General features: G+C 36.2%; 1 protein-coding gene across 2 annotated transcripts in view; it reads right to left on the minus strand.

Moving 5' to 3' along the window:
* The window catches only part of Hdc (Histidine decarboxylase), a 50792-nt gene that overhangs the window by 5153 nt on the left and 20862 nt on the right, over positions 1–24777 (minus strand). For both annotated transcript variants that reach the window (XM_074176378.1, XM_074176379.1), the window contains exons 3-9: positions 22759–23045; positions 16737–16856; positions 16398–16676; positions 7207–7436; positions 6897–6967; positions 6818–6837; positions 6186–6284 (exon numbers count right to left, since the gene is read on the minus strand). In XM_074176378.1, coding sequence (XP_074032479.1) covers positions 6186–6284; positions 6818–6837; positions 6897–6967; positions 7207–7436; positions 16398–16676; positions 16737–16856; positions 22759–23045 — 1106 coding nt within the window. The remainder of the gene's footprint in view (positions 1–6185; positions 6285–6817; positions 6838–6896; positions 6968–7206; positions 7437–16397; positions 16677–16736; positions 16857–22758; positions 23046–24777) is intronic.

Genomic DNA, 24777 nt, shown 5'->3' on the forward strand with positions numbered 1-24777 from the left:
GGCCATTCTACATTTTTTTTCAATCGGAATGACAGTCGTGTGATACCTCTCAAGAAAAAGCGTTTCATTCTCGATCCACTGCTGCTTTGCTTCTGAGATTCACTTCATTCGTTCAGAAATTAAATCTTTGAAATGTTAACAATACGTTTTTTCAACAATGCATGTTCAATCGATTTTGAAAAGATCTACGACATGAATCAAAATGCTGTAAATGAATTTATTTGAGACAACTTGTGATTTTTGTCGTTCTAACCCCCCGTGACCCCTTTGGCACTGGGGGTTCGGATGAGTCCGCGTTAACCCTTGCTTGTTGTGAGAGGCAACTGAATAGGGAACTTGACTCAGTGGTGTTATGCGATCCATTCCTAATGGAGACTCTGGGACCTACTAGACTCCTCAGCCTTGCATCCATGCAGGGGGTTACATGGATGTGGAAAAATTTTTCTACCATACTCGTGTGACTTTTATGGAACGAGGCAAAACTGGAAAAAAATGGGGATAACTCTTTGAACGATTTCTCACAAAATATGACTGATCTGAAACTCAAATTTACCAGCGAAGTCAAACACAAACGGCAGCTGACAGTCCCGCCTTAACCTCAGTTGCAGGACTGGCAAGTGTCGGACTTCAACACGAGAGACTGTCAGGAACGCAGTTGGGCGAACTTCAGAAACGAGAAAATTGCTAAGGGGACGTGGACTGAAGAACCACTCTAGAACCGCAGCAGAACTTTTCGAAAAGAACATCTATGGAAAAACTGGCAGCCTCACTATATGACCCAGTATGTTCATGAGAACTCCTGGACTACTTCGATTTTTTTGCTGGGGAGTTTTTGAAACCTCTCTAGAGAAGCCTAGAGAGGTTTCAAAAACCCAGAAGTTCTCATGATCAAACTGAGTCGTTTAGTGAGGCTGCTAGAGGGTTCAGGATGGCGGTCATTGATAGACATCATCCTGAGGTCGATTTAGGAGACACTGGTTTATGAATTGGATAACACTCTTCCCAAGGCCGCACCCTGGTGTGGCCTTGGGAGGAGACATACTTGACCGTGATCGAGGTCAAGAATATGAGAAGGGGGCAGTTGTGACATGCCTCAGTAAACGGATTTCTGCCCTGGGGGTGGGAAGGTGACTTTTCCTCAGAACAAAAAAGGAAGTCAAATTCTGCGATTTTCAAAGATGGAAGATCTTTCAAGAACCTGGGGGATAATATGTTCAAGGCCTGCTATGAGATGTGCATTGTCGCTTTCAGGGCTCTGAAGGCCCTTGACATCACCTAGGACAGTTCTAACACCAACGAAGCATGTGAGCATTTCCTACAGTTTATGGTTGCAAATGATTTAGACATTCTGAACTTAGGAAATAAATCCACAAGTCGTAGGTAAGCAATTGACGTAACAATAGACTGCATTATCAGGAAACTATGTTCGGAAATGGAGTGTGTCTGACGGGGAAGATCTTCAGATCACCTACACTCAAACTACGAGATCATATCATCATATCCTATCATAACCTCAGAAAAACTGATTGAAGAGCCTACAAGGCTGACCTGGAAATCAGCCAGGATCAGATGGGTTCTGAAATAAGGGACTCAACAGATATAAGGTTAGCAATATACAGACTACAGGGAGCTATACTTTCTGCGTGAAATGAACATTGTTCCATAGTTAACCAGAGATCTAACATGAACGTTCTTTGATGGAATAAAGGTCTGGCACGTATGAGACAAAAAACTATAAAAGCTTCTGAAAACACCAGAGATACAGAAGTATGGGATCAATACAAAAGACTCCTAACTGAATATGACGAAGCCCTGAGCCTCATGAAGGAAGCAATGTTCGAAAGTCTAATAGACCCAAGTATGTGCCAGACTCTAAAAGATACTGTCAGGTTTTGATGAGTTACTTAGAAACAAAGACCATGGAGTACATACAAAGAAAAGGAGAGAAGATACGGGAGTTTCTCCAGGTACACTTTCCCGGTTAATACATTACAAATATAACATCGGAGTCTTGAACAATCGCAGAACTGAGGGCCTACAAACTGTCGTCCAGGAAAAATTGAGTGGGCAAAGAAAGAGGTAGATTTGAATGGATTCAAATGGGCTGGAAATTAATTTCGACCATATAAGTCGACAAGACCAGCTAGAATTCAACCAGCAATGCTGCAAAAGGGAATGAACCAATCAGTATGTCATTTGCATTAAAAAAAATTGAAAAACTGCTGGACAGGCATGCTAGGGACTTATCTCTTGATAATAGAGCATTGCATTGAGAACAGAAACGACTTCATTCTGGATGATTGGGAAAGTGAAAGTGGACCAATTCAGACTGGAAAACTTACCGACCTACACGGGATCACAGAATGTGTGAAGGAACGAACATCTAACAAGTCCTTCAGATTTTTTGTGGAGGCACATACATGACGAAGTCTAATGTCACCGACGGGAACACTAACATCAACGTTACTGTTCCCCAGAAACCCTCTTTTTATTGTATATCAACGACTTATTGAAAAAAAAAACAAGAATTCAATATATTGGTTTTCTGACGACAGCACACTTGTCTCGTCATTCCAATTGGATTCCAGGATATCGGCTTCACTTTACTTCAGCAACTTTTGATGCTTTATAAGAACTCTTCCATTTGGAGAAGTGCGTTTATGTTGAATCAACTTCCTTAGAACGTTTTTCCAAATGGATTTAATTTCCAGCGATTCCAATCCAATCTGAGTCATTACTTCTACACAGGCACCGCTCAGAGCGCTTCGGGTATTTTCCTGTAGTTCTTGTGTTTTATTGGAGAGCCTTCGAAGACGAACCGTCTATGTGAGTTGCGAAAAATTTAAGTCAATAATCAAGAATTAGTTTCGAGTTGAAAAACCTGTTAAAATCTGTTTTTCCGTAATCAGCTGTAGTACCCCTTACGAACGACAACTCTTAAAAATCTAAACTTGTGCGAGCTAAGGACTAACGAGGCCTTACCTTTCAACGTGTGATTCCTGAGACGGGTTGGAAGTGAAAATGAATCGCCGGGCTTTCGGATCGAACCACCGGTTCGCTCAGTGGTCGATTTGACTGAGCTGACCACCCAGACAACCCACCAGTCTACCGTCCTACCTACCTACCTACCTACCTCTGATTCGATGAACATGTTACTCTGAAATTCAAAATAACATATGGTGCTCTGGAATTCATCAGCAGTGATGAGCAACAAAACTAAAAAAATGTAATGGGATACACTGATGTCTTCCCATCTCAACCATTTTGAGCATGTACAATCGTCGCACGATATATTCGAATTGCTTTTTTTCTAAAAGCCTCAGAACTGAAAACCCGGAATATTTTTCAGAAAACTTACATTCAGAACTGATGTTCATAACCTGTTAGAAAATAACATTTTTGATTCTTGCCACTTCTAATTTACTGAATATACCAAATTTCGCTTCAACTCCAAACTCCCATGTATTTTGAAAAATTCAGAGAGAAGTACTACTCCCACAGTCACTTGTAAAATTTTTGTAGAAATTTATTATCTCAATTAAAGCTTATTATCTCATATTATGTAGTTGAATGTCAATGTATTCAGGCAATTATTGAAAGTTTGACCATTTTGTAGTAGTTGAAGATATTTATATTATAGTCTAGGGAGCTTCAAAAAGGGGTATCATAAGACCCCCCATTCCATTCAATTTCTGAAAGTTTCATCTGTAAATTTCACTCCAAAATAAAGTATTTATGCATTGATTTCATTATCCCAAATTTCAATTTTTTGAGTTGACCCGTTCAAAAAATAAAAGGGGTGGGGGGACATCAAAGAAATGCACTGTATGTAAAGCTTCTTTCGGAACTGCTTGTTTTGTGTTTAGATATGATAAGCAGGTGACTATTTTTCGTAGGAATACCAATGATGTTCTGAAATATTTTAACTTTTTTGAAGAGTTTCAAATACTCAGTTTTCAGAGTTTTCAGTTTTCGAAAGCTGGACTGATATGATTGAATTTACAAACTTCCATGACGAATGACATCAATGGTTACTCCAAATGATATATCTATGACCACTGGATGCATTCATATACTCCAGGAAGGTCTACTGATTCGGCCCTTCACCATGTGGTTGGCAGAATCGAGAGATCATTGGAAAATGAAGAATCCACCCTGTCTATATCCATAGATATCGAGGGAGCATTTGATAAAGCAGCCTTTCCAACAATTACCCAGCAACTACACTCCAGAAATGTACCGCTGGTAGTAGGAGAATGGATACTCAAGATGCTCTCTAGTAGAGCAATAAGTATTAATGTAGAAGACATCACAGTGAAAGGACTGGTCATGAGGGGATGTCCACAGGGAGGGGTCTTATCACCTCTTCTCTGGAACATAATTATGGATACCCTGATTAATCACCTTAACAAAAATTGTAGAAATATTCTTTGTTTATTTTCTGTGGTGTTTGATTCTATTATTCTAATTATATGAGCTCGTAACAATCAGGAGTAATTTCATCTCTTCTTGTATTATTTTCAACTATTTTCCAGTTTTTTGACCAGCTAGGAAAGTGTAAAAGAATGGAGCAACAGACCTAACCCTCATCCTTTTATTCATTATTGCTATTGGTTAACATGTCTATTTCGTTTAGTAACAAATAATAAACAATGTATCATTATGATATTATTAATCATTATTATTGAGTTACAACTCAAGAAGATAATAAGGTCGGCGATGAATATTTTTAGCATTCATTTGACTATGGTATGGTAATTATTTTTAATACACATACAACCTCCACTTCAATGAAACTTTTTCAACGATAAATGAGTCAATCCCTCCAATTCCCCTTCATGTATCGGAATTAATAAAAAAATTCCGTAGCAATTCACTCTGTATATTGATTTGTTTCCGTGTGATAAAATGTTTGTCAAATCGAATCAACTGATGAAATTGTGAACAACAGGAAGGAACGGCCATGGGAAACCCCTTGTCCTCCTACCTGGCAGACCTGTTGATGAGCAGATTCAAAATGGAAACCAAAAAAAGTCAAAGTATCATCCTAGGATTTGGCTAAAGTATGTGGATGATATTTTCGCAATATTTGATACAAAAAAATCGAATATTGAGTGAGGACTTTGTTTCCTAGATGTCCATCCATACGTGATAAAATTCACGTATGAGTTGGAAAATAAGGGACAACTACCATTTCTTGACATTTTGGTAATGAGGAGCCAAGATGGAGGGATAGAATACGATATATTTAGAAAATAAACAAGCAAGTACAGGTATATTCCTGACAGTTCACATCTCTGTGGACAGCACAGACATGATGGGATGAATTTTTTAATGCATCGTCTTTTGACTTTCCTTCTAACACATGATAGGTTCACAAAAGAAAAACGTACAATACAGCATATAGCAGCCATTAACGGTTTCTCGAGGGATATTGTAGGTCAAGAATGAACGAAATCTCGACTTAAAGAAAGAATAGAAACCCAGATAAATATATCTCAGTTCCAATACAAGAAAAACTTTAGAAAGATTTGGGAAGTCCAAGAGAAAAAGTCGAGAATTCGGCAAAGTCTGGAATTTTAGAAATTGAATGTGAGTTCTGCGATGCAAAATATTATGGACAGACAAACAGATCCATTGAAGTTAGATACAAGGAACACCTATCATCAGCAGTCGCCCATTATATTTTGCATCAAAACCATTCCATTGACTTCAGTTCATTTAGATTAGCTAGACAAGTTAACAACAACAGGCAACTAGATGCCTATGAGACTGTAGAAATAAGTACACATAATAATATTATGAATAACGATGACGGACCAATACCAAATAGCATACTATATAGCATGTTAAAATATTATTAGATTTCCTGACTATTACATAAGGGCACATTGTAAAAATAAATTTAGATATAACATTTAAACATTACATACGAATATATTGTAAAGTGATAGATGAGGCATATTGTAAAATTAATTTAGGTGTGGTATACCTGTATGGTATAGCTGTAAAGCATAAATAGGGTTAGCTTCGCAAAGTTTTCAGTTCAATTTTCCTCTTGAAGGTGATCATTTTGTGATCGAAACACGTGTCGAGTTGTTGAAAATAACGAGTTGGTGTTGGGAAAAAAACTCCAGTAATATTGATAAAATCCAACTACTATTGGGAGAAATAAAGAATATTACCTTCCTTATATGCTTTTGTAGACCGGTGATTCCATAATTCCTTATAACAAACCACAGTTTGAGAGATCGGAATCTTTTACTGAGTGGAATTTGCCAGTGCTGTGAAAATTAAATGAAGCAATTAACAATTACCCGAGCCATAAATCAACTGATTTAAAAAAAAATGTAAAAAATGAATAAATATGTAAAAAACGCAATTTCCAAGAATAAACATGGTTAATGAACATCAAGAAAAAACATCGTAAATGAGGTGTAAAGTACAATGAAGAGACCCGATTTTTACTGTTACACATTCGAAATTAAAACTACTGTAAAAAAAAATTGGATACAAAAATGTAACGCATTTCAGCTAGTTTTGAAACGCAACTATTGAACGATTAATTTCAACGGTATGTAAAAGTGATTTCAACTGCAGAGAGCAGATTCAATGAAGACGTAAATGATGGTTGTGAAGTTATTCGATAGGTGAGAATGTAGAACTGAAATAATATGATTCTAAGTAAAATTTTTCTTCATTTATTAAGTTATGGTTTCAAACCTTAAAGAAATAAGGCGCTGCTCATGAAATGTTTGAACGAATAAAATAACTTACTGGTAGAAATTTCTATCTATAGTTAGCTGGTACGACTCACCATGAAATCAATAGCCAGACCTATTCAAAATAACTCAGTAAATAACATCATTCAACGTCCGATTATTATTTAGTCGTACCTGAATACTCATGGGTCAAATATAAAGGATTGACGTTAAATGCTCCATGTAAAGCCCCACTATTTTTAACCCTAGAATAATAATAATAATAATATTTTTTCTTGAAAAACATACAATGTTTATGGCAGGGAAAAAACAATAATTCAAAAACTAACTATAACAGAGCTATAACAGACACGTCCAAGTATTTATCCTTGCGGTACCCCACATATTATTTTTTGGAACTAATCATGTCAATATAGACATATTGCTTTATATTCTTTGAATAATTTGGAAACCAATAATAAACTAAATCATCAAGTCAACATACCACATTGCTGTGCAGTCAAAATGAACCATCATCCATTTGGAAGGGTTGAGCGCTATGGAGTTGGCTTTGTCGATCCCTTTCAACCACACCCTGTATTCCGGACATATAAAAGCTGAACCTGCATAGGCAGCGTCTACATGGCACCACATCAGTTCGTTTTGTGAGACTTGAGTGATTTCTTCCAGGTTGTCGAAAGCACATGATCCCGTGGTTCCCAATGTCGCGCATACCTGAAATGTTTCAATAAATTTGAGTTTTTTCTACACCGAGTACTCTTTAAACCTAATTATATTTAAAAGTGAGTTAGACCTATTTTCTGGATATGTTGGTTTGTAGGTTTCGAAGAGTGACTTTTTGCCTACATGTGTGTTAGACATTATTTAGCAACTGTAAAGCTGGAGTTGCTACATTGCTTGATCCAGAAATGAAATACTAAGATATGGAACTTTTCACTTCTACAGACCTGGTTGGGAGAATTTTATATGATGTGAGTTCGGAAACCTTAAGAAATAGTCTGAAATCAACTGAGAATCTCAAAGAGCCTTCAGTAACAATGAACTAACTGCCTTATAAAGTACTGTTCCCGAGCAGACAGGACTGGATCCTCCGGGAGAAGGAAATATCAAGAGCAGATAGTTGTTGGTTCACAGATAGATCAAAAACACCTTCCGGTCCCGGTGCAGGTGTTTTGAGTCGCAGACCCAGGACAGAGATATCAACCTGTCTAGGGACCTATGTGACTGTATTCCAAGCGGAAATTTATGCTAGGAACACTCAACAGATTGTCTCTGGTCTGGATTCCTGGCCATACTGGCCTGGAAGGCAATGAGGCTGCTGAGTCCCTTGCAAATGAGGGTGCTGCAAGCAGTTTCATCGGACCAGAACCTGTCATTTGCGTCGCTTCAGGCTTTGCCAAACAAAGATTGAATACCTGGATGGCAAGAAGATTTATGGGCTCCTGACAGAATCTCTCAGGATTGGCTCACTCCAAGATTGACACCAGTACGAATGGACTACAGTAGCAACGAACTACGGCGTCTAACAGGCCTTCTTACAGTTCACCATCATTTAAATCATCATATGCAGAGGCTCGGACTGTCAGAATATAGTATGTGTTGCCTCTGTTTGGAAAATGATGAAACACCAGAGCACATACTTTATGCCTGCCCCGCTGGCAACCGAATCAGGTTTTTAGAGTTCGGCAGAGCCAAACTCTCACCATCTGACCCGAGAGACCATTCACCATATAAACTAATCGGCTTCGTTAAGAAGTTGGGATTATTTCGCCGAGTGTGAATAGGTGTGAGCCACAATAAATCCTCATATAGACCCACTCATATAGACCTAATCTAACCTAGTAATACTACGAGTGCACACTGGGGGTCGGTCTTCATTGGGAATTATATACTGAAAAATCGCCGTAGTCAAACATTTTTTCAGGTACTAACGAACAGATTGAAGTACTAGACGGAACTTAGAGTCACTATCCAATAGGAAGATAGTAGTCCCAGATAGTACGATGACCATTTTTGAACCATTGATGGACAACATGCTGCAAATATCATGCAATGTTGATGAAACAAAACGAGGTCTTTCAACAGGTACTTCCGAACTTTGACAATTGATAACGACCATTCTGTTGAAGTTACATCTGTCAAATTAGTTGTCATTCATTCAGACGAGCGAATAATGAAATTGTTTATCAAAATGGGTGTTCGGTTTGGACAACGTACCGCGCGCTTCGTCCATTCAACGGTCACCTTATCCGAAGTCGATTTCGCGTCACTCACAAGAACTCGGCCTTTCGCAGACCACAACTTGACAAATTTTTCTTCGTGACTTGGACATGCACCCGTACAAAATTCAACTGACCGAGGAACTGAAGGTAAACGACCAAAGACAACGACATGTGTTCGCTGGATGGGCTTTGGAGCAGTTAATAACTGACCAAAATGTTCATCGACAAGTCATCTTCAGCGATGAGGCCATTTCTGGATGAATTGTTTCATGAACAAAAAAAATCGTCAAATTTTGGACGACACCAATCTACATGAGATCCAACCGCATCCAATGCGTCTCAAAAAAGTCACTGTTTGGTATGGATTTTGGAGAGGCGGCGTCATTTCTTCGAGAACGACATTGGTCAGGCCATCATTGTTAACAGCGAGCACTATAGGTCAATGATTATCAATTTTGTTCTCACCTGAATAGGATGATTTGGACACCAACGGCATGTGGTGTCAACAGGATGACGCTACATGCCACATTTGATGTTCGGCACAAGCGATTTGAGGGCATGGCCATCTCACGTAGAGGTGATGTGAATTGGCCACTCAGATCGTCCGATTTGGCTCCTTTGGATATTTCTTGTGGAGTTTTCTCAAGTCGCAGGTGTAAGTCAATAAGCCGCAAACCACAGTGTTCTTCAAAGCCAACATAAACCATGCCATCGGTCAAATTCAGACTGATTTATGTGCCAGAGTCATGAAAAATTAGATATGTTTCACCCAGAGAAGCCGTGGCGGACATTTGAACGATGTTATATTCCATGTAAAATGACATCAATAGGTGTTTCGAATGAATGAAAAATTTCGAATATCACCTACACACTTTGCTTTAGAAAGCGCTCATTGAAAGACCCTATATATTGTGTAGCAATCCTGTGAATGAAATCTGATTCAATTCCATAAAGACTGTTTAGAGTAATCCAATGTTCTTATAAAAGTAGTTCCGAAAGTTTTTTTTGGGTTAATGTTTAAATGAAAGTAGCCGTTTCTTGAGGGCTTCCTCTTCCAGTTTGTGTCTGTGAGTTACTCCTTTGCATCATCTGCACATCTTCGTGAAGAATTTATATTTAACCTAATTGCTCTCTTCCTTTCTTTGGAAGATTCTCACATTTTTTGTATGAAGATGAGGAAGTAGATAGTCAAAATCTTCATTTTCCACTAACAAGAGGTATTGTGGTGTGCCAAAAAACATTGTCCACCCTCTTACACTGAAACTAATTGGGTGCGAAACAACATATTGCTCTTCACATCAATAGAGAGGAATCATCAAACATTGAAAAAAAAATTCAAAGCAAATATATTCATCAACTCGCAAATACAGTTAAACAACAGATCCGTTTGACATCGAATATACTTGTATATAGCTTAAAGTTTGGCAAACATGCATGTGTCAATCCTAACAACAGATTCTGCGAAGTTCGCCAACCAAGGTAGCATCATCAGGAGATGACTGACACTATAGTATCCCAGTCGAGTATTTTTGTTCTGATGTAAATACTCTCCGTCGAATTGAAACAGGAAAGCAAAATTTCAATTGATACGCAGTCATCCAGAACAAACCTAAATATTGTTCAATGAACTTCACTTGATAGATTTTTCTGTCAGCGAGTGAAAGCAGTGTCTCGAAAAAGGATTAGAGCCATGCATCAAGGAAGATATCTTTCAACAAATAACTAATTGGAACAATCTCCTTGAAATGATGCGGTGGTGATCAGCATAAATCCCACGGGCACAATTAGTCTTACAGCTCTTGATTTGTCGTAGGCTGCAAGTCTTGTTATTTGGATTTGTAATTCGATCGAAATGAAAATAAGTTGGGAACGGTGGTTTCGAAGCGTGTATTTTCGTTGTTGAGGAACAGGACATCGGTATACTCTCAAAAGTTGTAGATTATCCTAGAGGGAGAAATTGAAAATGTTTTCATTCGAGTTTCTCAAGGTTTTCGAGTCCTTTTCAATGAAATATATAGGAAAATAATGACACTGAATTTATTAAGTCCAGTGGTGTCTCGAGCGGGATTTGAACAAATATTTTTGACTTAAAAATGTACGCCATTGACTTGTTTGCAGTTTTTATTATTTGTCTGGATTGAGCAATCAGAAATACAACTGTTTTTGTCTTCTGATTTTTTTTCGTATCTTGCTTAGTTTTTAAGAAAAAAAAATTCGACCTAATTGCACATCCCTGGACCTCACAAGGAATAATATGGGGAATTAAATGTTTCTTTTGGAGATTATTATTTTTACAATTTTTCATTACTAATTATGTAACAACATTAACATCTAGACTAACGAATTGCACTAAATTAAGTGTTGGGAATGGCCTCCTTCGGCTTCAATACAACCGTCTAGCCGCCGCATCATTGAATTTCGCACTCTTTTGAAAATACCATAAATAATAATCAAGGGTTACCTTGGAAAACGATTGCAGCATTTAATAAACAACTTGACAGTTGTTAACTTTATAAGCTTCTAATTTATAATTGTTATAAAAAGTGTGTTTAGTGGTTATTTTTCGAACCATTTTTGTAAAACATGGTTCAATTTACTAACAGTGAAATGGCAGATATGCATTTCTGTTACGAAATGGCTCACGGAAACTCGAATGCTGCAAGACGCATTTACTATGAAAGATTTCCTCGGCGTGTAGTGCCTAATAGAAAAACTTTTGTACGTCTCCATGCACGACTTTCTGAAACAAGCAGCTTTGAAAGATCGATGCTTGTCATTGGGAGGCCTGCAACGGTACGAACAGTTCAAATTGAAGAAGCTGTTTTAAATGAGATTGAAGTAAATCCTCATACCAGTACTCGGAAAATAGCTGAAGAACTGAATATTACCCATGTCACAGTGTGGCAGATTTTAAGAGCCCAGCAGCTATTTCCCTATCACATGCAACATGTGCAAGCTCTATTGCCCAGAGACTCGCATGTAAGACTAGTTTTTTCTAATTGGTTACGCGGTAAAATAAGAAGAAATCCAGGTTTCCTACGTCGAATATTGTTTACAGATGAAGCTTGTTTTTCTCGCAAGTCGATTGTCAACTTCCACAACAGTCACATTTGGATCGAAAACAATCCACAGGCCTTGATAGAAAATAATTTTTAAAAACAGTTTTCTTTTAATATTTGGGTTGAAATTGTCGGTGACAATCTGATTGGGCCTCACTCTCTTCCACCTAGAGTTAATGGAAAAGAATACCGAAGGTTTTTAGAATTTGTTTTACTTCGACTATGAGAAGAAATTCCAGTCATGGAAAGATTCCGTATGTGGTACATGCACGATGGTGCTCCACCACACTTTAGTGTAGTGACATGGTAATTTTTGGATGAAAATTACCATAATCGCTGGATTGGGAGAGCAGGCCCACACCCATGGCCACCTCGCTCGCCCGAAATGAATCCTTCAGATAATTTTCTCTGGGGACACCTTAGAGCGTTGGTATACAAAACTGCTATTCAAAGTGAAGAGGATTTACGGAATAAAATCATCAATTTATGTACATAATGAAAAATACGCCAGGTATTTTCAGAAGAGTGCGAAATTCAATAATGCGGCTGCTAGACGGTTGTATTGAAGCCGAAGGAGGCAATTTTCAACACTCAGTTTAGTGCAATTCGTTGGTCTAGATGTTAATGTTATTTAATATTTGTTGTTATTGTTACATAATTAGTAATGAAAAAATTGTAAAAATAATAGTTTCCAAAAGAAACATATAACTCCCCATATTATGCCTTGTGAGGCATAATATGGGGACTTTCGTATCTTGCTTAATATGGAATTAAGTAAGATACGAAAAAAATTCACGAGACAAAAAAATTGTAGGTATTTCTAATTGCTCAATCCAAAGAAATAACAAAAATTGTACAAAAGTCAGTGGCGTACATTTTTAAGCCAAAAATATTCGTTCAAATCCCGCTCGAGATGCCACTGGACTTGATGAATTGAACCACGTTCGGGCTAAATTAGCTCCTTGATATTATAAATACCATTGCCAAATGACAACAAAATTAGGTAAAGGATATTTAAGATATTTACGAATAACTTTTTATTTTAACATGCTGTATCTTGAGAACGAAGGGTTTGCGGACCCATATTTATATGAACATTTCGTCTTGAAATTCGTCTGTTGAATTTATGTACACACTCTATATATCGAAGTTCATGGAGTTAAAAATAAATCAATTATACGTATAGTTATGTTACAACTGATCAATACAAAAACCGCGACACGTGTTTTGCTATTCAATAGCGCTATACATTATCCATGATAATGAATAAACCAATTTTATTCAAAATCTTAAACTAATTAATTGAATAGAATTTGCCGATACTTCATGAAAATCCCTATTAAAACTCATAAATACAGATTATTGTATGATTTTCACAGTTAAAGCTTTTACAAAAACCGCGACACATATTGTGCTATAGAATAGCTTTCTGAAGCGTTAATATTTCCAAATTACAACTATTTAATGCTCTAACATATTACCTACTTGTTCGCTAACTTTCTAATGAATTATTCTACCTGAAAAAATCAGGTATGAATTCATTAGCTATATGAATGAATCAAATTTCCGAAAATACCATAATTATACATGGAAATAAACAGATTTAATAACGGCGAATTATTCGGTTAAGTTTGATCGTTCATAAGATATTGAAAGTTTTTATATTTGTTTATTTCCATACTCTCCAACAGAGAGTATGGAAATAAAACATAAAACATCGGACATGACCCACATGATAATTTATACACTCCCGATTTTTCTGAAACTGAACTTTTATCTTTGTTATTCTCAATGTGCATGCCTTAGTTGTTGTTGGTTTTTAAAGCAATATTTACACTTTTGTTGTGCAGAAAATTTTTAATAATCATTGTTGGTTGTCCTAAGTAGGTTGAGGTTCCATAACTTTCATCCTTATCTCTTCGAATTGGGTAAACTTCCTTTAAAGCTTGGCTTCATAGATTTTTTGATAAAAGGGAATGTGTAAGACTGCTGTAACACTCGTCTCGTACATATTTTCACACTTTACGCGATGATTTTCTGCCAATTTTGTGCCAAAAATATCAACTCAGGATGTATAAACTTCTGAAGAAGCTAGCCATTCGCGCTAGCGAAACGTTAGGAAGAAATTCCAGACATCCACGGCCTTTAAACATGAGAAAAAGTGACACTGAAAACCTTGATGGGAAAAGCTTCAACCATTTCGTATGAAGACTCAACTGATAATTTTAGCAACCCTTCTCATAAGTTTTTGACGTCAGAGAGTCAACGTTGACGCGTATAAGGTTGGGAGAAGCCGACATGTTTAGTTCTACTAAATACTCTTTTTCAAGGCAAAATACAAGCACTACAGGCTTAAGGCGCTCTGAAAGCGGTGCATGTGCGAAAGTAGTGATTCACATTGGATTTGAATCGCTGGACATTAAATGAATTTTTAAATACGTTCTCAGGAAGTTTATTCTGCATAAACGCAGTTCTTCAAATGGAAGAGTTCTTGAACAATGAAGTCCGAAGTGTACTGAGTTGAACATCAAAAAGATGAGCTGCTACAGTCCGTCGCGTATTCCTGGTATGTACTGCTCTTGGTGGAATCAAGTGTGCCAAGTCACTTGAACACCTCCCGTGAATGTATCTTTAGAAGAGAGACAAATCTTCACTTCAAGCTTTCTTCGATTTTATAGACTATCCATGTTGCAAGTGATGTTCGCGTCTCCAACCAGGCGAATGACTCTTCTCTGGATGGAATCCAACAGCTTCAAGATGTGCCTAGGCGCGGAGCTCCAAACATGTGAACAATACTCCATAGAAGGTCTGATCGGAGCTTTATAAAGCATCAAAAATTGCTGGGGTGGAAAAAACCGATGCCTGGGTTTCTGTATTGAACCTGATTACCCCACTTCGAAATTACTTCTAGATCCTCATGAAGATGTATAATCTCCTGCTGCCATTAAAGATGTACAACCGCCGCCGGTATCCTGGAATCCAAATGGAATGACGGAACAACTGTGCTGTCGTCAGCAAATGAATATATTGGATTCTTAGTTTTTTCCAATGCGTCGTTGTTATACAATAAAAGAAGGATTGGAGACAATAAAGATTCCTGGGGTACACCAGCAATGATGGTTAAAATATTTGAGAGATATTCATCGATAGCCACTTGCATGGAACGTTATTACAGGAAGCTGCAGAGCCATACATATAAATGATCCAATAAGCCATAGCATAAAAGTTTGGCCAGCAAAACTTTATGCCACACACCGCCAAAGGCCTTAGAAATATCAAGCGCAACAGCTCTTGACTCTCCATGTTTCTGTATTACGTTATTCCAAATATGGGTGACATACGACAGAAGGTGCCATGTTGATCTTTGTTTCTGAAAGCCATATTGATGATCGCTCAAGATGTTGAAGCTTTCTAAATATTTGAGTATATGATGGTTTACGGCTTTTTAAATGATTTTCAATCACTGATATCTCTTACAGAGATAACCTGAGACATATGGTGGAGTGGATATCATCACTAGAAGATATTGAAGGATAGAGAGCTTCAAGACTGAGAACAGTTTGCTTAAAACCTACATAGAAGTTAACATTTTGTGGGCACAATCGGCAACCTTCAATTTCTTCAGGGAACTGTATTTCCTTATACCACAACGTACCAACAAATTATGACCCTTGCTTGAAATCCTTGACAAAAAAAATGGGTGGAGACGGAAAACTGACGTGATCGCACTGCAAAAACGAAAGAAAATGCAAAGAAGCTCTATCAATCCCAAATTCTAGTAACACATATTTCAAAAGATTTTCTTCATCAGAAATGTTAAGAAGTGAACTGAATTTTTCCGGCGACTTCCCCTTGAAAGGTTCAGACATGAGTGAGCGATTCTGCAGCATACAAAGTAGTGACTAGGCGCTATAATCTCGCAACCGCCTGAACAACATAAGTAACAATTTTTTGTGGACTAATTATTTCAAATTTGAATAATGTTGTATATCATACCCGAAAGAAAATGAAGCCGGCCGCCGCTGGTAGTCATAAATCAGGCGTGATGTGGCTGAAAGCGCGCGAGAGCACGATGATTCCCCGCCAATCGAGAAGCAGCGGTAATAATGCTACCGACTTTGACAGAACTTCGTAGAAATTTCAACAACATTCGATTACGATATTTAAAGGCTAGCCACGAGGATATTGAAACAGTCAAGTGGACGTTACAGTGCGGTACGCGAAGTAGTCTAGTAAGGCGATAGACATTCAAATAATGGTTGTAGTTTTAGTTGGAGAATCTGTTGTATTTGAAGTGAAATAAAGTTATGTTTGATAATTCAGTGTAGTCAATTATTATTGGTCAACCCAAGGGGAAAAACGAAACAATAATGTTACTTGTATCAAATACTCACCCAAAAAGGAATCAACCCCTTTTCTCTATCTTCTTTTATAGCTTTCAGCAAATCTGGTCCCCTCATAGAATAATTTTCATCAGACTCGATGTACCTGAGCGTCACCAGACCTATCAGAGCTGCTTTTTCTATGCTGGAATGGGCTTGATCCGAGCAATATGCTACCAGTTTTCCATGAATTTCATGTTTACTAGCTTCAGGATAAAGATCCATGTAGAGCTTCAACGCCTCGTATCTCCCAGCCAAAAGACTTATCAAAGTACTCTCGCTGGCCGTGGTCTAAAGATTATCAAATGATGTACCGTCAGGTTATTACAAGTGGAAAGTTATTGTTTGTACCTGTATTACACCACCTCCACTTCCACCTTTCTTATGCAAGTAATCTTCTGGAAGACCGATCATTTTTCCTAGCCAGTTCATGACGACCATTTCCAGTTCAGTACACGCAGGACTCGATGCCTGAAAGTTGATCGAAAATTAAAAAATGTGCGAGTGCGATTTTGTTCAGATCCTTCTCAAATAGACCAGGGCTGAAGACTTAAAAAATGGAAAAAAGTGAAAAAAATAATAGAAGGATGAAACACATCAGAAAAAGAGGGAAATATGATAAAACTACAAGTCCTACTACTATGGGAAAAAGTTGTATGGCAAAGTTGTAGGTAATAAAATATATCTACAACTTTTGTATACACAATTTTCACACATAACCCCAAAATTCAAATATGCAAGTTTTTGATTTTTTCTTTTTATCTTTCTCAAAAAAAAGTAATCACGAAATTTGGTGAAAACTTGCAAATCGAAATATACTACTGTAATTAACAAACACAATAGTCAATAATGTTGATAATTAATAAGACATCCACAATATTTTGAGAAGGTTGTAGAATCTTCTTCAAATATTATTTGTAGATGCCTATTTATTGCTGTTTCAAAATAATTCATATATCTGAGTGACCTACGAACACTGAATCAATTTGAATTTCAAAAATATCTTTTGGCAAAAATTAAATCAACTTTAATTGGTTGGGTAACGAACTGACAGCAACAGAAATTTACGGGAAAGGAATTAATTCCGGAAGTATTGCTCAAAACTATTTGCTGCAGCTGGGAAACTGGATATTCATAACAATTTAAAATGTGGCTGTCCAAAATATGGTTTAAAATGTACAAATTTGTGCTCAAATTGTCATGGTTCTGAAAATTGCTCCAATATGGAAGGAAAAACCTGAGAAGAAGTTAATGATTCAGATGAAATTGTAGATGAAAAACCAATGCAGACTGGAAATAATATTGAAGACGAAGAAGGTGATGGTCTTGAAGATTTCGAAGATCAACTACAATTGGAAAGATTTGTCTTATCTAACCTTGAAAAATGCCGTCAAAGAGACAAAAACTAATGGATAAGTGATTAAAATTCAAAATGAGGTATTCATAAATAACAAGAACAACATTTTCAAAAATACTATAATTATTAACGCAATCAGAATGAAGTATCTGAATTCGATAGTACGATTTACATATATATATTTGTATTTTATGAGATTCTCTACGACGTTAATCTGATTGGAATTTAATAAATAAAGTTTTCAACTGAAAAGAATTGCAGCAATAACATTTTTTTAATGAAATTGTACTTAATGATTGAAAAAAAAATTCGAATTCGAGTTATTTTCGATTTTTTGCATTTTCTGATAACACTTATTATAGTAATGTATATTTTTTCACACCATCAGAAAGTAGGGATTTAACCGAACAGAAATCACCTCAACTTCTTGAAAAAAGCTGATATTTTTACGCCAGAATTTTCGATTGAAAATTAGGGTGCTTTTTTGATATTAGGTCAAAATAAGGTGAAATACATTACAGTGTATTTGGGACATAAAAAGGTGAGTTTTCAACAAATTTTGTTGAATTTTTTTTTTTAATAAAAATAAAAAATCAAAAACTTGGTTTTTTGAATTTTTCACATAAATTTTGGTGTGGTGTGAAAAAACTGTGGATACAAATGTTGTTGATCTTTTCATCACCTACAACTTTGCTATTTGAATTTTTTCCATAGGACTTGTAGTTTTGCCGGAAGTCAAGATAAATCATTTTCTACCCTTAAAAACTCACCTCCTCCCACTTCCCGAACTCACATCGCCCGTAATTAATGTTTCCTTTCATTCTTATGATAATCCCCTCCTCTTAATTGGGTTTCATCCTTCTGTTATTTTGTTGGTTTCAAAAATTATCGGCCCTGGTCTAAAAATTCATATCGGTTGCGAGATGGAGTAATTTTAGAAAATGTTGTCGTACCAAAACTATTGAATATTCGAGGAATGTAAGTTAGGATTAATGTTCTGAATGGTAAAGCTCATCCAAATCCAAATGGAATAGTACAAGAAAATAAAAAGTCGACTATTTTTCTTCGCAGCTTATCTGTAGCTGAGGAAATTTCAAGTTTAAACAAAAATGGATTTGGATTGACTTACTCTGAAAAAGTGAGATTGGGGTACAGATCTTTGAATATTTGTTATGCATATGGAAATAAATGAAATGTTCCCACAAGGTTTTGGAATTTGATGACTATAGGTTGAGATATGTTCCTAAGAGCTTCAACCTTTGTCCAAAATAGAAATTATCACATTTTACTGCCCATAAATTGAACATATACATCAGTATAATTAACGTATTTTGATTATTCTCAATTCCCAAACTATCTATATATTTATACACAGACAACAAAAAAATTCCTGATCTGACCAGAATGTAAGTTTTTGGGTTTTCCCTTGATATTATAGTTATATTAATTATTGTTATCACTACATGGGGTTGTCTCAGAAGTACCTGACCCAATAAAGAAAACACAAAATTTTTGGAGAAAATTCATTTTTTTTTCAACATATTCTACTTGCAGCTCTATACCAGACACAGCGCAATGTCACAAAAACCCAGGCATCGGTTTTCTCCAAGACGATAAAGGTCTCCAAAACGGATATAATAATGTCAGGTCAGACGATTCCAGTTTCTGCTTCGATAAGTTTGTTGAAGGTTAAAAATGGACGTTGGAATAGCAAAGTCTGCTTCTCACTGTTGTGAACACTGTTCTGAACCAGAGAAGTCTACACACCTCAGCAACTTTTGATGCTTTATAAAGCTCTGATCAGGCCTTCTTTGGACTATTGTTCTTACCTATGGAGCTCCGCTCCATCTGGATTCCATCGAGAGAAGAGTCATCCAAGTGTTTGAGGACGCGAACATCAATGCAACCTTGAAAGTCTGGAACATCGAAGCTAGGTTGGAGATTTTTCTCTCTTCAATTGATATTTTTACTCTGAAAGTGTCCAAGTGACTTGACACATTCGATTCCACCAAGAGGGGTATACATAAGAAATACGCGACGGTCTGTGGCTGCTCATCGCTTTGAGGTTCAACTCAGTATACCTCGACCTTCACTGTTCGTTTTTCCAAATGGATTTAATCCCTAGCGATTCAAATCCAATGTGAATCGCTGCCTTCGCACAGGCACCGCTCTGGATTTTCCTGTAGTGCTTGTGTTTGTCCTGGTGAATTGCTGGTACTGCTACACAATATTGTATACGAAGGAGCAGACTAATCCAGACTAGAATCCAGTCCAGCTTTCATATTGGTTAGGCTGAGGCATTTCAAATGAAAGTATTGAACCACATAACAATTACCAACTTTCTCTATTTTCACAAATTCAACGTTCGCTATTGATGGCTGCCAAACAAATACTAAACAAGGCAGCGTCTTCAAACTTGACACATAGCTTTATATTCAATTTGGAAGGATTATATTTTTAGGAGTTACTTTCTTCGAAAGATTCCCACATTTTTCTGTATCAAGATGTAGTAGTAGAAAGCCAAAAACTTTCTTTCCAAAAATGCTTTATATATTGTGTACTTTCTAATACCGTGATATTTCTCAAACAACTACCGTCATCTCTAGGCCAGGCCGGTTACTTCTGCGACTACCCTGGTATATCAATGTCTAAGTGAAATCAACATATTTTGATTATTATCAATTCCTAAACTAACTATATATTTATACACAGACATAACAAAAATTTTCCTAGTCTGACCAGAATGAGGTTGGGTTTTTCCCCTTGATATTATAGTTATTATAATCATTGTTAGTGACAGATTTTTATTTTTATCGATATAAGTAATTACTATAGTAGAACTCGATCTTGTACCATTTCGACGAAATGGTACAAGAAGTCCTTCAACTGTAGTATCATAATTGAGTCCGCGTATACCTGCACATGGTGAGAAATGAATCAACTTTGACGTTATCAACGATATATCTGAAACCAGTGGGTATTCTCCAAGGCTCCAATCATACTAATAAGTTTATTGAAAAAAATTAACTTAAGAGAATATTTTTTTATGTGAGTCATCCAATCTTATTTTCATACCAAATGAACCAAAGTATGCTTTAAAATGAAATATCAAACAACCTAATTCGAAAGTTGGCTTTTTATGTTGCTCGTTCACTTCAATAATTGTTAAATAACTCTGAAGACAAGAAGGTGGTCACTGAAAACTATGGAATTTACGGACCAGAAAAGTCTAGTATCATTTAACACGTTTCTGATAATTCCTCCTCCATATTCTCTGTTTCACCATCACTGTCGTCATTTAAATCAATAACGAATTCATTTCCACCATTAATATGGAACTGTTCAATCTCCATATAGTCTTTTTCAGCTAAAATTACTTTTTTAATCTTTACCTACCAGTCGTCTACGGTAATCTTAGATACTTCTTCTTTAATTAGCGCTATTATCTTCTTAACATATTTTGAAAAATTATTTTTACGCCTGGTGCTTCGTTTCGATTTTCCCCAAATCAACACCATACTCAGTATAGTGTGACCATACTTTTCAGCAATACTCTCAAGGGCATACACTTTTTCAAATGTGTTTGTCTGTGAAAGTTCGTTGGTTTTTGGTATAGTTATCTACAAAATACAAATTGATATCTATTAAAAAACTTTGTATTTTATTTTTCCTCGAATTTTTATTCGGTACTCTGATGAGCTGTCGGAATCCATTCTTTACTTCCCCCGCAATGCACAATGGATAATCGCGATCCTTTGTGTACAAGCATATTAAGCGTACACATTTTCGAACCATCAGTCCACCCTTTCGTAACTGTGTCGTGAGTGTCATACCAAGTTTCGTTCAAATAGGAAATTAGCTGTTAGCTGTTCTTTTCTATATTTAGTTATTTATTTACAAGTATTTGTCACGCAATTCCACTATTTTTCTGCTTATCATAATTCCTTGACGTTCATCATATCAAATCTAAATCCTAGTTTTTTTTCTGAAGCGTTTTGTCACAGCAGCTCACGTTATGGTCGGAAATGTTCAATTTCTGCCTGATGATTTCAGTTGTAGAAATCTCATTGCTTTTGTGACAGCCGTATGTTGTTTTTTTTTTGAATGATTTCATTTCATGAACATCTAAAGGTTTTGGTAATCCTGTGTCATATCGCATCTTGCATTCATAAAGTTTGTTTTTGACAATTTTATGTACAGGCATTTCGATCAAATCTGATGTTGCTTGTAATAGTTTGTTTCCCATGAAACCAAACTTGAGATATAGTTTCTTATATACACTGAAACATATACTCTCTATGTTTCAATTTTCAAATGCATCCGAATCTTATTAACTGGTATCCATCGCCATTGGAATCACTACTCTCGAAAAAGTCTGCTGCGTTGTTATCACACTATTACTATCAGTAATGTCCAAAAAATCCACATTTTAAACAGATAACAAAATTTTCAAGTTATTATAACTGCACCAATATCGAATTTCAACACTCAAATTGCTATCAGTCCCTGAACTGAACACGACGGCAATAACCATCCCCGCATTCACTGATTTCAATTCTTCACCGTAACGTGACTTCAAATATAATTTTATGACTCTTCAGCCAATCATAAAATTCGGTTAGTAAAAATTATCCAATTCTACAGTCCACGTGGACTAGTTCGCAGCCGGTTCATTTCTATGTATTGGTTTTTTTGGCTTTTGAGAGTGCCGCCAACTTTAAGTGTGCACAATATCGTTCACTTCGACTGTACCTGTAGAAGCAAATTTCTTGTCATGTTCATTTATCATCGAAGTATGACTAGAAATGAAAGATATCCCTGATTAACGGAAGTTATGAATTAGTCAGTCAGTCCTGATAACGGTAACTTGGTTCCTTCTTTCTTGTTAGGAGACGCGTCGAAAATAGCGTTGCATTTCTGATGTCAGATCGGTTTTGTTGTTGGACTAATTTTGTGACTTTCTAATGATAGTTTGATAATTTGAAAATGTTATGTGTATTATAAGAATGACCTTACCCAAGTGAATCCGATGCAGTTTATCGCATTCGTCAACATTTCACCCAACATGGAAGGGTAGCTGTTCAGGGCAGGAAAGTAGGCGTGCATTTGGGGGCTCTGCCAGTGAGTCACTCCTGGCATGATGATGGACTCCATGTCTTTGAAAATGTCTGACCACTTCTCCCCTTCGACTGGTGCGGCGTCGGGTATTTGATCATGTATGTATCCCGGTTTCTTGTCTGGGAACACTCGTCGATCTCTTATGTTTTCCAAATAATCTACGATGTAGTCTATCACTGCTTTTCCTGCAGATAATCAGATTAAAAATAATCAGAGAGAGAGTATAATTTAATGAATCAATGAATTTGAGACATTATATCACGAATATATTTGAATGAGATAGAAATCACCGATATGCACTGTAGCTTTCAGGCGTAAAGTAGTGGTGTGAGTTTTCAATTCACTGACTAAATTTGTGTTGTGTTAAAATGATTATATGTGATATAATTTTATGTTGAATCTGATGAATTAAGGAAGAGGTTTGTTAAAAACGAGATATACAATAATAATAAATGGACTTCATTATTGATAAAGAAAACAATACAAAGGTAAATGATGGAAACAAATTACAGAAGATTTTGGTAAATACAAAAAAATTAATTAACGGTGATGGTACCACGACAAAAAAATAAATGAAAATATCAATTGGTGATTATCCCTTAAGTTTATAGCTGTATTGACAGGAGTCAAGATAATATGACCTAGTTCTAAGTAAAAATTGTTTTCTGCAAATTTGTGCTTCTTCTGCGATCCGAAATGCATCATCATCGTTTCCTCAGGATCAACTTTCGAATTATGTTCACTTGATAGATAATTGAACAACTCTAGATCAGCGTTTAAGAGATTTTGTGGCTCAGCATGTGGCTCAGCATCAATTTTCAAATGCATATATAACTGTTTATCATAAGCAAAAGCCTGTATTTTACAATCATTGATGGACGAGATAATGTCAGTATTATAAATGATGAACAATAAAGGTCTTAAAATAGAACCCCGTGGTTCTCCAGATAGGGTATCAACAGATAAGGAGTAGTGATCATAAACAAATACTTTTTGAGATCTACCCAGTGAATAACACCAGATAAGAAATAAGAGCACAATCAAAAACAAAGTAAATCAGTTTCATGCAAATCAATTCATGATTGATGTACCAAATGTTATCCAAAAATCTAGTAAAACCAGAGTATTAATCATTCCCTTATCAATTCCCTCAACAGTATTTTGTGTAACAGTACCAAGAGCTGTATCTGTGCTAAAGACATGCCTGAAACCACATTGCGATGGTGATAACAGATAATAATAATATAATAATAATTTTTTATTATTTCCTTGTTAAAAATTACATTGTTACACGTACAGTGACAAGGAAAACGTCTGAGGGTAGGACACGTTACAGAGTATAATGTTTGTAGTAATCAATAATCTAAAAATATGATACATATAGGTATATACATATAATTATTTGTTTGGCTTAGATTATGTAAAAAAAAAATAACTATAAATAAATGAAAGTCAATTTTATCACACAGTTGTGATATTTTGTCATTAAAATATAAAAAAAAAACAGTTTAAAATTCGTCAAGTGTGTAGCAATTTTTTTCAATAAGTGCCTTTTCCAGTCTTGATTTAAAAATGTTAAGATTTGGTGATATTTTAATTGATTCTTCTAAATTATTAAACATTTTTGGTCCAAGATAAAGAAAACTTTTCTGATAAAGAGTTGTTCTATGAATATTGGGCATCAGTTTGTCTCTAGAACGAGTTGGATAATTATGTTGCTGGAAAGGTGTATTATCCTTGTTTCTATAAACGTATATACACAATTCATAAATATAGAGACCAGCAACAGTTAGTATCTTGAGATTTTTAAAAGCATCTCTACATGATTCTCTCCAACCAATACCGGCAATGATTCTTACTGCATTTTTTTGCAAAATAAATATTCTTTCAGCAGCAGATCCGGTACCCCAATTCAAA

This window comes from Leptinotarsa decemlineata, unplaced genomic scaffold, assembly GCF_025532065.1.
Source record: "Leptinotarsa decemlineata unplaced genomic scaffold, Ldec_3_MD MMD2_tig00001719_RagTag_RagTag, whole genome shotgun sequence".
In the NCBI taxonomy this organism is placed as follows: Eukaryota; Metazoa; Arthropoda; class Insecta; order Coleoptera; family Chrysomelidae; genus Leptinotarsa; species Leptinotarsa decemlineata.